Source organism: Marmota flaviventris, chromosome 4 (assembly GCF_047511675.1).
Source record: "Marmota flaviventris isolate mMarFla1 chromosome 4, mMarFla1.hap1, whole genome shotgun sequence".
Classification (NCBI taxonomy): domain Eukaryota; kingdom Metazoa; phylum Chordata; class Mammalia; order Rodentia; family Sciuridae; genus Marmota; species Marmota flaviventris.
In genome coordinates this window covers 30,279,506-30,292,087 of record NC_092501.1, presented here as the reverse complement: position 1 = coordinate 30,292,087, position 12,582 = coordinate 30,279,506, and the positions used below count along the sequence as shown (strand labels likewise).

Here is a 12,582-nt window from a genome sequence, read left to right as displayed (position 1 = left end):
GTCTTTCAGGATGAGCCTGGCGCAGGATGACCTTCCGCTCATCCTGGTCATTACTATAAGGACTGCAGTTCCTGACACTTTTCCTGTCCACCCTGGGACATAGAGGCAACAAAAGATGTCATGGGCAGGCTCGCTTCTGCAGTGGCCAACTCTAGACGAGGAGGAGGTGGGTGCCCTCTTCTAAAGGGGGGGTGGCCCCCCACAATGGGAGCATCCTCAGGCAGCACAGACTTCACCTGTCACTTCAGGGCACCAAGAAACGTTCCCAGGGGCAACATCACCTCCTGGTTCTATGTCTCCTCTCCTTTCACTACTCAGCAAACTAGTACAAAAGCAGATTCCCTTTGCCAACAATGACTGTCCCACACTGAATTCTAGCCCATGGCCTATGGAGCCCTTCTCGTGGTGGCAGACCAGCCTCCTTCCATGGCCTCCTCTGGGTACTTCTGCAGGGCGCCCTTCACCTCCCATGAAAAGAAGCCAAAGCCCCCTGGGGGAAGGTCCCCACAAAGCGAGGGATGATTCTGAGTTAGGGGGTGAGATGCTGGTGAAAGCTGATCTCCACAGGGATGGGGGACACCTGCACTGACGCTGGATTAATGCTCAAGTGTGGGGTCACTTGCAGGCTGGGAGCTGGGTTGGCCACCCTCACAAGCAATTCCAGGGTGGGCTCCCTAACATGTCCCTAGCGCCTCCCACAGGCCACAGCGTGCACACCTGAAAGAGGGCTGCACCATCCTTCAAACCTCACAGCAGCCCCGCACAGACCAAGCAATGAACCCGCGGACTGCACCACCCTTGCACTCTGTGGCCAAGAGTCCCTCTCAGCACATGTGGTCTTACTCCAGCCCATTTTCATGCTGATTTGGCAAAGCCTCGGCATGAAAGTTCCTGATTTGCTCCAGATGCGAAGGATTAGTAACAGATCCCTCCAAAGCAAAGAGAAGGTCAACAGGTGAGAGACCAGAAACGCTAGGCACTGCCTCCCGACCTACCCTGCCTTCTCAGGAATCCCTCTCACCCGCAGTTCCCAAGGAGGCCTGGGATCCAGAGGTCCCACTAGCCCCAGTACAGCTCACTGGCCAGGAGAACACCTGACCTAAGATGGAACAATCAGATTCTTCCAGAAATCAGGAGTTGAAATCCCAAACACTTCAGGGATCAAAAAGCCTCAGCCACAGGAAGCAGGAGGGGAGTCCGCAATGTGGCCGACCCAAGTGGCAGGAACTAAGATGCTCCAGTAAACCCAGGGCACTGCTTTGCAGGGAAGAGTGGAATAATAAGGTGGATGTTCTGAAAAACTAGATGCATCCTCTCAGGCGCCACGAGGGCCAGCTGAACCTCCATTCCTGCCTGCTCGCTGCGCCCCCCTTACACGGTGCTCCCACAGCTTCCACACCAGCCGGCCAGGGCTTCTGTTTCTGGAACCAAGCCAGCCCAAGTGCTTCTTGGCCAGACCAATGTGGGAACCTAGCAGAGAAGTTAGACGCTCAGGTCCAGAGAACAGGGGTAGAGGTGAGGTAAACTAGATCCTCTGCCCTCCCCTATGACCACCTCCAAGGTGAAGATCTCAGGAGCCCACACACCAGGAACACGGAACCAGATTAATAAAAGGCATGAACTCCAGTCCTGGGTGACACTCGGGGTGTGGTGCAGGGAATCCTCCCCAGAGTCCTCCTGGCTTGCACACCTCCCTTACAGAGATCAGGAAATGTCTAGGGGCTGGGGGTGTAGCTCGGCAGGGCAGAGTGTGTGCTCAGCATGTGTGAAGCCCCTAGGTTCAATCCCCAGCACCAAAAAGAGAAAGAGAAACAGAGGAGAGCTAAATAGTCTGTGGCCCTGGGCCAGCTATGCCTGCATTCGAAGGATCTCCTGCCAAGAGTTCAGTGTGGAGGGAGAAGCAGTAAGTGCTGAGAGAAAGTTCTGGCTCTAGAACCTGCACATATTCCCAAAGGGCCCAGGTGAGAACATCCAGCGTCTCTAAAGGCCACGGGTCCATCTGGCTCCCAGCCCAGGAGAACGCCAACAGCAGGTGTCACGCAGACTCCTGTCCTCTTCAAAGGCTCCTCAAGCCATTCAACCCTCGAATAGATTTCCTTGTGCCAGCCCTTGGTTATAGAATCTGATTATTTAACAGTTGCTAAAGCATAGAAGTCCTTTGCTCTAGAATTCCCTTGAGACATGAAACCATGAAGAGCATAGGGCTAGGAATCCAAAGGGGGCTTCAGAGGGACTCTGAGGAAGTCACAATACCTTTCCAACCTTGTCCCAGCAGCAGGAGACACTGCCTGCGTCATGGTCACATGTCAGGCTGTGCACAGGAGCATGATCCCCCACAGGGCTACTCACTCACTCCAGTTATCAGGGACATGAGAGACATCCACAGTCAGGCCCCCAGCACTCAGATGGCCCAGGCTGCCACCTGCCACCTAGCCCCACCTGCATCAGGCTTACCTGCATGACCTGGTGCCTTCTCCTCCACCTGGGTGCTCTCCCAGAGCTCCTTCAGGGAGGAAGCAGCAGCCCCCATCTCTCACCCAGTGCCCTGTTGGGCAAGCAGAAGGCCCCAGACAATGGTTCCAAAGGTTGCTAGTGACAACAATTAAGGGGGCTCCAACTCTCCTAACTCAAAATTCAAAAACTTAACAGTCCTCTGAAAAAATTCATAAGCTTATATGGCTGTTCTAAGTCATTACAGAGAGCAAAGTTAAGAAAAATATGTCATTAGAAAGCAGGTTTAGGGCTCAAAGTTAAGAGTTACTCTTTTTTTTTTTCCAGTGATTATCAAAACCACAGCCTCACACACACTAGGCAAGCACTCCACCACTGAGCTCTATCCCAGCCCAAAAGGAATTTTCTGATATGCAGATCTTTCCAATAAGGGAATTGATTGCCTAGGGAGGTGGTAAGCACCCCATCTCTAAAGGTAGCCAAGCAAAAGCTGCGGGCGATATGCTAAGGAGCTGTAGAGGAGGTTCCTTAGTAAATCTTCAGGGTCCTGTCCAACCCAAGAGTCCACAAAATGAAATGCGTGGTAGAACAATTCCAGACACCTCTGGGAAATCACAGATCAGAATTAGCAACCGTCCTTTAAACCCAAAAGCAGCACATTGACCACAAATAAAAATACGGCTTTCCACCCTGGTTGGTAAGCCTACTAAAGGTGGAAGGAGCAGAAAACAAATTAGTCTGAGAAGGGCTTATAGCTGAAAGAATCAATATTCAACCCAACACTCGATCCAGAGCATAAGAAGGACCTCTGCAAGGGCTGGCGGAGGTCAGTCACAGCGCGCCACCCCAGCTCCCCTGCCCCTGCACTGCTGGGGGCAGCGCACGGGGTGGATGAACTGGGGTTCTTTCAAGCGCTTGTCATGGAGAAGCGTCCCACACAGCACCTGGCCTGGCCTTTGATGGCCCAAACCCTTCCTGCCAGGTGAGGAGCAGCAGGAGAGGTCATGAGAAAGTCCAGGCCCCACTGACCACAGGTGGGGAGAATATTCTGGCACTAAGCATCACTCACAGTCGGGACAGGGCCTGGTTATTCTGGAACAGCAGTTCTGGCAACGTGTGCAGCTGGTTCCGGTTCAGTCGTCTGAAAGAAAGAGAACAGAGGAGTTGGAAGTCACCTAAGTGTCCAGGAAATCCAAAGGACTGCTCTAGAATTCCCTTGAGACACAAGGGTCCGGATTCAAGACCTAGCAGGGTCAGGGTGTGAGCCCAGGGGAATCGTCTTCAGAGCCAGTTCTATCTATGAAGTGGGAACCCCACCATCCAGCACTTAGAGGGCAAGAGTGACCTCCAAGAAAGCCACTCACCAAGTCAGCTTTGCTCCCTGCCCTTCACCATCACCCTGCACATCTGCAAGAACCTCTGTGACAGGGAAGGACTGACTGGCCAAGAAACGTGAGATTCGCCCTCATGGGGAAGATGGCCAAGCAGCCCCCATTCCTAATTGCTTGTGGCGAAGCAATGATTTAATGTTTTCTATTGTTTGCTTTGGTCTTTTTTCAAAATAAAAATAACTTGATCTTTTTAATTATTCATGAAAAGGCATGCTTTTAAAATCCAAAATCATAAGAGAAAAGTGCTCAACCACAAGCATTTTTCTCACTTAACAGTTTGTGCGTGGCTTTCCAGGCCAAACAATAGAAACTTCCTTTTTTTTTTTTTTCTTTCTCTCAGTGCTGAGAATCTAACCCAGCCTTCATGCATGCTAGGCAAGCGCTCCACACTGAGCTTCACCCCCCCAGTCCTCCTTTGTGACTGAACAGTATGTCCATAACTTTAATTCCCTGGAGGCTGGACAGAGATGTTTTCAGCAGTACAAACAGAGGCAGGAGCAGGAAGTCTGGTTCTGGAATACAGCCTGATGGGAAGACATCATGCAGAAAGGACCCAGACTTGTCCTGCATTTAACCAAACTTATCTCTCTCACCTTAAGCAACTAATTCTTTGATACCAGAATCTAGGATATAGCAAAGGATACAATCTAAATCTTGGAAAACTATAATAGACAATATTAAAAGTTAATAATTATTGTTTAGCCTCTACAGAACCTCAGCCCAGCAAGGGGCCTGAGACTCATAACATATACAGCCCTGGTCCACGGACAGCCTGCTGGGTACCAGCTGGGAGGTGCCTGGAGCTGCACCACCTCTGGCACTACCCCAAGGCCTACTGAATCAGTGCCTGCACTTCAACAAGATCCCCTGTGATTCGTGCGCACATGAAGGCTGCAGAAGCACTGATGTGTGTTACAGCCCCTGCCAGTAAGGCCACAGCACAGCCCGGGTTACACACACTATCACTTTGACAGAACCACTATGATAAACCAACTCAGCAAAAATATTCTTCTAGAGGGAGAGAAAAAGAAACTCCATTTTACGCAGCCAGCAGTAACTCATCTGTGGTTACCTCCTAGAAGGTCATCTTTCATCTGATAGGTGAGAACTGTCACTGTCACCACATCGGGGACTGTCATGTTTCCAGCACGGTACAGACAATTAGATGTGCAGCTTTAGGAGACCAGCTGGAAGAAATTGACTTTAAAGGGCAGCCTCCTAGGGAAACACACCGTTGCCTCGAGAAAGAAAGAGACCACCACTATAATCCTCACAGCCACCCGAGGAGACATCAGGTGGCTCCAAGTTCCTTAATGCTGGTCCGATCAATTAATCCTGTGTTTCCATGGCCTGAAAATTGCTGGAGTTTGTTTTGTTTTTTCCCCAAGCCTTTCTCATTTTTCTGACTTCAATTTTTGTAAAACATTTAGGGGGAAAAAGGAATTCAACACCTAGTTTAAATTTAGAAAATCAAAGGGTACCAAAGAAGGGAGCCGGCATGGCGAGGGACCCATAGGACACTCCGAATAATAAAGGCAGCAGTGCCACTGTCATTCCAGCCTTGGCTGTGCGCCAGGCTCTGGGAGAGGTGTTCGATAGGCATTACTCCATCAGTGGAGGGAAAGCAGAGTAAGAAGGTGGACTTCTCTCTCCTGGATATGACAACAGCACCTCCCGGTCATGCCCACACCCTCCTCCTCAAAACGACCCCATGGGGAAGGTCTCACTACCACCATCGCAGTGCCATGGGCTCGGCTCTTAACAGCTGCCCAGGGTGTCTGTTGGCCTTGCTGAATGTCCCTCTTTGAAAGATGAGGGAATCGTGATGCCAAGAGGTGAGCGAGTTGCCCAAGTCACGCTGAGTGGTGTAGATGTGGGATTCGGAAGCCTGCCTGTGGGTAGCTCCCCATCCCGGCTGAGCCCCACTCAGCCAGCTCATGGGGAGCTGAGCATGCTCTGTGTCCTCCCAGCTGCAGGCCAGCAGGTGTAGACCATCCTCCCCGGCCAACAAAGCCACACACTTCCATGTCTACACTTAACAGGAACCAGCTATGTCTGTCCTCAAACTCGTTTATCACACAGGTACTTTATGGAATTCAATTAATTTCATTCACAAATGAACTAAGTGGAAAAAGAAAGCACCATTACTATGAAAACCAAGCTAAATGCTTTCAAAAGATTCAATAAAACAGAAAGCTGCTAATTAAAGAGCTATTAAATAGAAGACTTAATTCTCCACCAAGATTGCTTCCAAGGGCTTTTAAAAAATCTTACTTCACCTTGAAGAAAGCAAAGCAAACAAACAAACAAAAATCTTAAACAAGGTATGTAAGTGTGGTTTAGGAGAAGAAAGCAATATAGGACCCGAGTGAGTGTCTCATGCTAAAAAGAAAGTCTTATCAATAAATAAGTAAATAAATAAATCTGGGGAAAGGGGCCGATAAATGCACATTGACATGTTTTAACTGAAAATGAAATGTTTACAATCTACGTGGCTTCTCATCGCTCCCCACTTCAACCAGCTCCCAAGATAAACTGATCCCCTCTGGTATCCAATAGGTCAGACAGGGTGGCCACTAACTGGCCATTCACAAAAAGTCATGGGCACCTCCAGGGACAGAACAACTGTCCTGCTGGTGACCCACCCGGAAGAAAGGAACTGAAAAAGGACAGAAGGACTTAGTCTACAGTGACAAGTCACCACTCCAAGAAGAAGACCCTGGCCAACCTGGGGTGGTAGCAGCAGGCAGGACAGGGACCACCCTGGTTGCATGGAGACCCCTCCCCCACCTCTCATACTCCTCCAGGGCGGAGCAGCACAGAGCTGGAGCCAGAAGGGGCTAGGTCCAAACCAGCCCCTCACTGCCAGGTCATTAATATGTATTTTGTTCTAAGCCTTGTAAAGGAGGCAGACCCGGGACTACACATCTGGTCTAGCTGTGAGCTCCTTATCGCTCAGTTTCAGGCCTGGAGGAGGAACACAAAAGAAGATTGCCTTGATTTTCTTCCAGGCTGCAAGAAGGCAGCGAGACGATCACATTCTTTCCCCTGTGTTTAATGCCTTCCTCTCTTTGATATTAGAGTGAAAGGTGGAGTATTAGGTGCTAGTCATTGGGAGCTCAGACTCTGAAGGGGAAGTGATCCAGGTTCTAATCTCCTCGTCGGCACCACTGTGGGCAAGCGACTTAACCTCGGTGCACCTCTGTTCCCCGTCTGTAAAATAACACTCGCAGCAGTGTTGTTTTTGAGATTAAATGAGAGTGCAGGTCAAAGAGCTCACCTTGGTTCCTGGCACAGAATAAGGCACCCGGTGGCAGCTATAATTGCTATTAAAAACTCATTGTAAGAAAATCCATGAGAAAAGCACAGAGAATAAAATGAAAAGTGCCCGCTGCTATCCCACCACTCAGTATAATTGCTTTCTTTCTCTTATAATCTGCTCACATAGTAAGCGGTTTTATTTACAAAAATGTCACTTCCTACCTTCCCCGCTTAATATATATAGGCACATTTCCATGGTCTCAACTGTTCTTCAAAAAAAATGTGATTCTATATCTTACTCCATCAAAATGGTTGTTTTTAAAATTTTTTTTTGTATTTCAATAATATTACAATGAAAATCCTTATGTATAAATTTTTCAACCATGTCTCTGATTCTCTGATTGTTTCCTTAAAATAAAACAGACTATCTGATTCAGAGAGCATGAACTCCAGGACTCTTGACACCTATAACCAAACTACTTTGCAGGAGGGACAGACAGGTGGCCCCATGACTGAGTGCCTACCTCACCCACGCAAAAAGCCTTTTCTTTCCCCTTGTCACTAATATACAAAAACTGATCAAGACCCAAACCTGAAACAAACCACGCAAATCAGAACATGCTGCCACCTTCCCATGTCCCCGCTGTTGCTCTGAGTACCTAAGCCGTCCTGACGGTCCCCTCAGCACATGAATGGCTTCTGCTAAGAACACACAAACCCACCTGGGGGTGCAGCTGGGTGGTAGAGCGCTGGGGCCTGGGTTTGATCCCTCACACCAAAAAACAAAAACCACACAAATCAATGGACAGGGCATATGCCTGGGGACAAGATGGCAGGAGGGACTTGTGGGGAGGTTTTGCCATCACATATCTTCAGGGACAGACAATAGAGAGTGGCACTAGGGATGGTGGAAGTGCACTGCCAGGTTCCTCTGCCACCAGCTCCCCACGCCCTGCGACCTCTCCCCTGGCTGCAGCTCCGCCCGCTGCAGGCTCCACTGTGAGGCACAGGCAGGCTGGCTGGGGGCTGGGGTCCGCCCCCCAGGGGCTCCCTCGTTGGTTGCAACTGCAGCTTGACTGCTGATCCACTTTGTACCCTCCCCAGTGTCCCCCACCCCCAAGCCTGCGCCCTGCCAGTACTCACAGCCGCTCCAGTTCCTTCATGTCATCGAAAGCCCCTCGTTCCACCGCCACAACCTGGTTCTCCATCAGCTGCCTGGGGAGACAAAGAGACAGGACAGCTGCAGCGTCAGACCAGGACTCCCGGAAACAGCTGGCACCAGAGAGGAGCTGAGGCGAACTCTGCCAGGCGACGTTGGCACAGGGGCAAAACAGGAGCCGTGCCCAGGCCTCACACAGACCCACGTCCCAGCCTGGATGGACACAACCTTGCCAAGTCCCCAACACAGGCTCCTCAGCACACCCAGGCTGATAGCAAGCTGCGCATCCTGCCTGAGCCCCAGGCTGACCTCTCTGAAGCCTCCTGCCTCAGTGGTCCCAAGATGTGCCCCAGGGAGGCTCTGAGCTGCTGGTGCAGGTGCCCTTATTTAGCACAGAGGGCACATGTCCGAGAGGGAGAGCAGGGAGCAGGGGGTGTTGCCCAGTAGAGGGAGGGGAGCTGTGCCCTGGGCAGAGCCCAATATGCAGCAAACCCCCCGCAGAGCTGGCACCCCCATCCCCACCCCGCCTGGCCCCATCTGCTGAAGAAAAGAGTGGGTGCCCAAGCCACTGAACCACCTGGCTCCGTGGGACTCTGCATGGTGTCACCACCAACAGGCTCAGAGACCAGGGTGTCCAGCTGGTGAGGCAGAATTTCCACCAACATAGGGATTGTTGTGTGATCATTTTTGAGGGAATAAAGTTTGTTTTTCTCCTGTGTTTTCCCCTTTCCTCTCTCAGGTGACTATGTGTCCTAGCATGGGCCGCGGACAGGGTTTGGGGCAAGGTGGGGGTGGTACAAATATCAGGAGAGAGGGGGACCTCCCCCAGACCCAGAAGAGGGAAGGGGTCAAGGTCAGTGGGTTCTGTAGAAACAGACACCCCTGCCTAACAACTTGTCACCTTTGACCTCAGAGAGGATTGGCCATAAGGTTCCCAGCTCCTTCAAAGACCCTCAGAACTGCAGAACCAGCAGTTCTAAAAGAACCGAGACCCTAGGACCCTTGCACTATCCTGGGAGTCAGGGGTGAGGGACCTTGTAATTGTCTGATGCCCAGGTTCATAAGAACTCTGGAGACTGTTCCCGGCTGAACTGTGCCCCAACCCACCCACACCACTCCACGTGCTAAAGCCCAGCGCAGCCATGGGAGATAGGGCCTCTAGGAAGGCGGGTGAGGTGAATGGGGTCAAAGGATGGGCCTTACCAGAGGTCTGGTGACCTTACAAGAAAAGGAAGAGGCACCACAGACCTTCTCACACAGAGAAAGCCACATGAGGACCCAGTGAGCCGGTGGCCATCTCCAAGCTGGGAAGAGATGCCCACCCTCCAGCACCTTGATCTGGGACTCACAGCCTCCAGAACGGTGAGGCAGCCTGCGTAGGCCCCCACGAGCTGAAGCTGACTAACAGAGACCTAAAAGTCTTCGTGGCCGCCAGGCTTTCCCTGGTCCCCACTCGGGAGGAGCCAATGGACAAGCCCTTCGCCGTGCCCCGTTTTTTCAGCCATGAGGTAAGTGATAGGCGCTCTGGGCTGAGACTCAACCTCACCCCATCCTGCTCCCAGAGGTCCCAAGATTGACTCCACAGTGGACAGCCAAGCTGGTGGACAGCCCTTCAACCGCTCTCCAGGGCTCTGCCCGGGGCCCCAAGACCACTGCCAGGGTGGGAGTGGGAGGGAGGCCATGGGGGAGGGGCATCCTGTACTCACAACACCCGAAGCTGCTTGAGCCCCGCAAAGTCATTCTTGTGGATCCGGGTGATGTTGTTGCCGTTGAGTTCCCTGGTGGAGAAACGGGAAAAGGAAACGGTAAGATGCCCAGGGTGGGCTCCCGGCTCCACCAACCACCTCGCCAACGGGGCTGGGGGCTTCCGGCTCAGCCTCAGACCCCAACTCTGTGCCCAGGCCCAACAAGCTGGGGCCTCTTTTCAACAGATGTCCCACCAGCAGGAAGGACGAGGCCAGGGCACATTGCTGAGAGTGCTGCAGAAACCAAACCACAGTCCCCGCCCCAAGGAGCCCAGGCTGGATGGAGGGACAGGACACTCAGGCAGGAAAGAATTCAGAGTCCAGCCCATGACAGGCTATTCTGACGACATCCTTGCTAGTCATCTGTGCCCTCACCTATAAACAGGAATGACAACTGTGTCCACTGCAGAGGGCCCCTTGGCCATCTGGTCCTTCCTCCCTTCCAAGGACACATCTGCTCCTCCCTTGACCCCTGGATCATCCCCTGGACACTTTGGACATGGACCTTACTCAGGCCATCTCCGCCCCACCTCCCACCTGGCCTCGCAGAGCAGCTCCCTTGGCCTCTGTGGGGTCACTCCTCTTCCCCCAAAGCCTGCTCGGCCTCAGCAAGGCAGGCCGCAGCAGCAGGGAGGGACTGCACGTCCCAGAAACCTCCTCCTCTGAGCCACACACAACACACGCTCAGACCTGGCTGCATCCCTAACTGTCCCCTTCAGCATCTAAGCTGTCCCCCACCCAGCTGCTCCCACTCATAGCCACTCTGTCTCCTTTCTCACCACTGTCACAGTCACCTGCATGCTTTGCATCAACCTAAGAACCCACACCCCAACACACACACACACACACACACATACCATGTTCACTACACCTCAATCTTCTCACAACAAACTTTGGCTTAAATTTCCATGTACGGCCACCATCTCAACCCCAGTCCAAGCTACTAGGAAAATAGCAAGCTCCCTGTCCCGCACGTGCTGAGGTGTGGCCTGTAGAGGAGAGGGTCTACCAAGGATGGTGACACACTTGACTCACTTCCACGGGCTTCAGATACACACATCCTTACACAGGACTGGAAAGTAGCCATCGTGCCCATCTTACAGATGAAGAAGCTAGGTGCCTTCCTGAGGTCCCCAGCTGGTAGATGACAGAACCCACAGCCACAGCCTCTGACTGTAGGGCCCAGGCTTTCGGTTCAAGCGGACAAGCCAATAATTCCTTCAATCTGTCACTCTCTCTGCCCTTCTCCTTCTCAAGTCTGATTTCTTTGGATATAACTTTTACAGAGTTGAGATAATTCAACAAGTATTTACTGAAGACCTGACCCCAAGGAACAGCCGAGAAACCTCATCTATGTCTACCGGGATCTGAGATGGGCTTCGTGCCCTCCATATTCGCACAGCCTGCCCCGAGCCAATCACATCCTGTCCCTAACTGCTGTAAGGACACTTTCTCCATGTGATGCAAGCTCTTTCCAACAGGAAGGTCTTTTCACATTGAACTCAATATTCTTCCCCGGAACGGTCACCAATCTGCTCCTTCTGCAATGTTCCCCAGACTTTGGGAACATCATCATAAGCTCTTTAAAACTGGCTCCCGTCCCAACCGAGCTGGCTTCCCTTGGGCGATCCTGCTGAAACGTCACCCCCAAGCCCAAAACCGTGGCACTTTTGATTGTCTCATTCTCCTGATTATAAAAGTCTGTTGGCAGTAGATTGGAAGGGCAAACCTGCTAAACAACTTAAATGGACATCAACAGAACACCCACCGCTTAGTTGAGCTCAGCACCTCCATGACACCAAGTATGGAGAAGCAGCTCAGCCATCAGAAATGGCCCAGGTCTGCCCCTAGTGACAAGGAAAGCCATCCCCAACCCGAGATGTAGAAACAGGTTACAGGACAACCTGTGTACTAACAGCCCCTTATGCAAACTCCTACACACACACACACACACACACACACACACACCTGTACAGGTGAGTGCACAGGTGAACTGGGACCTGTGTGCCATCGATTAATGGCTAACTGCTAAGTGTGGTGAGACGCGAGGTGGCTTGACTTTCTTTTTATACTTTTCCACATTGCGATTTTTTTTCAAAGATCTTCTATGTTGTATAAGCCAATGAAATAACCAAATCATTGCATTTAAAAATAAGAGTAACATATGCACATTCTTGAAATTTTTTCAACTTTCTGAATAAAGGGGAAAAAAAAGAAAATCCTGCATGAGCCCATCTCTAAGAATAATTCCCATTAACATTCTGGCACCTTTCCCTCTCAAGTCTGATTTCTTTGGATATAGTCTTTATAGAGTTGAGATAATTCAACAAGTATTTACTGAAGATCTACTGCAAGGTTCTAGAGAGGACAAATGGGACACAAGTATCACCCACTTCCACAGCTGACTCCCTGTTTGTCCTCTTAAGGTTCTGACCAGCCACAAGATGACCCAAGCTCTTGGACCATTGTTTTGATACTTTGTTTTGATATTTTTCACTTAAAAACAATACTGCAAGCCAGGCGTGGTGACACATGCCTATAATCCTAGTGGCTTGGAAGGCTGAGACAGGAGAAT

General features: G+C 51.2%; 1 protein-coding gene across 1 annotated transcript in view; it reads right to left on the bottom strand.

Annotated features, from left to right (window-relative positions):
* Slit1 (slit guidance ligand 1) overlaps positions 1-12,582 on the bottom strand; it is a 154,010-nt gene that overhangs the window by 124,203 nt on the left and 17,225 nt on the right. The window contains exons 2-4 of the mRNA XM_027930103.2: positions 9,969-10,040; positions 8,247-8,318; positions 3,521-3,592 (exon numbers count right to left, since the gene is read on the bottom strand). Coding sequence (XP_027785904.2) covers positions 3,521-3,592; positions 8,247-8,318; positions 9,969-10,040 — 216 coding nt within the window. The remainder of the gene's footprint in view (positions 1-3,520; positions 3,593-8,246; positions 8,319-9,968; positions 10,041-12,582) is intronic.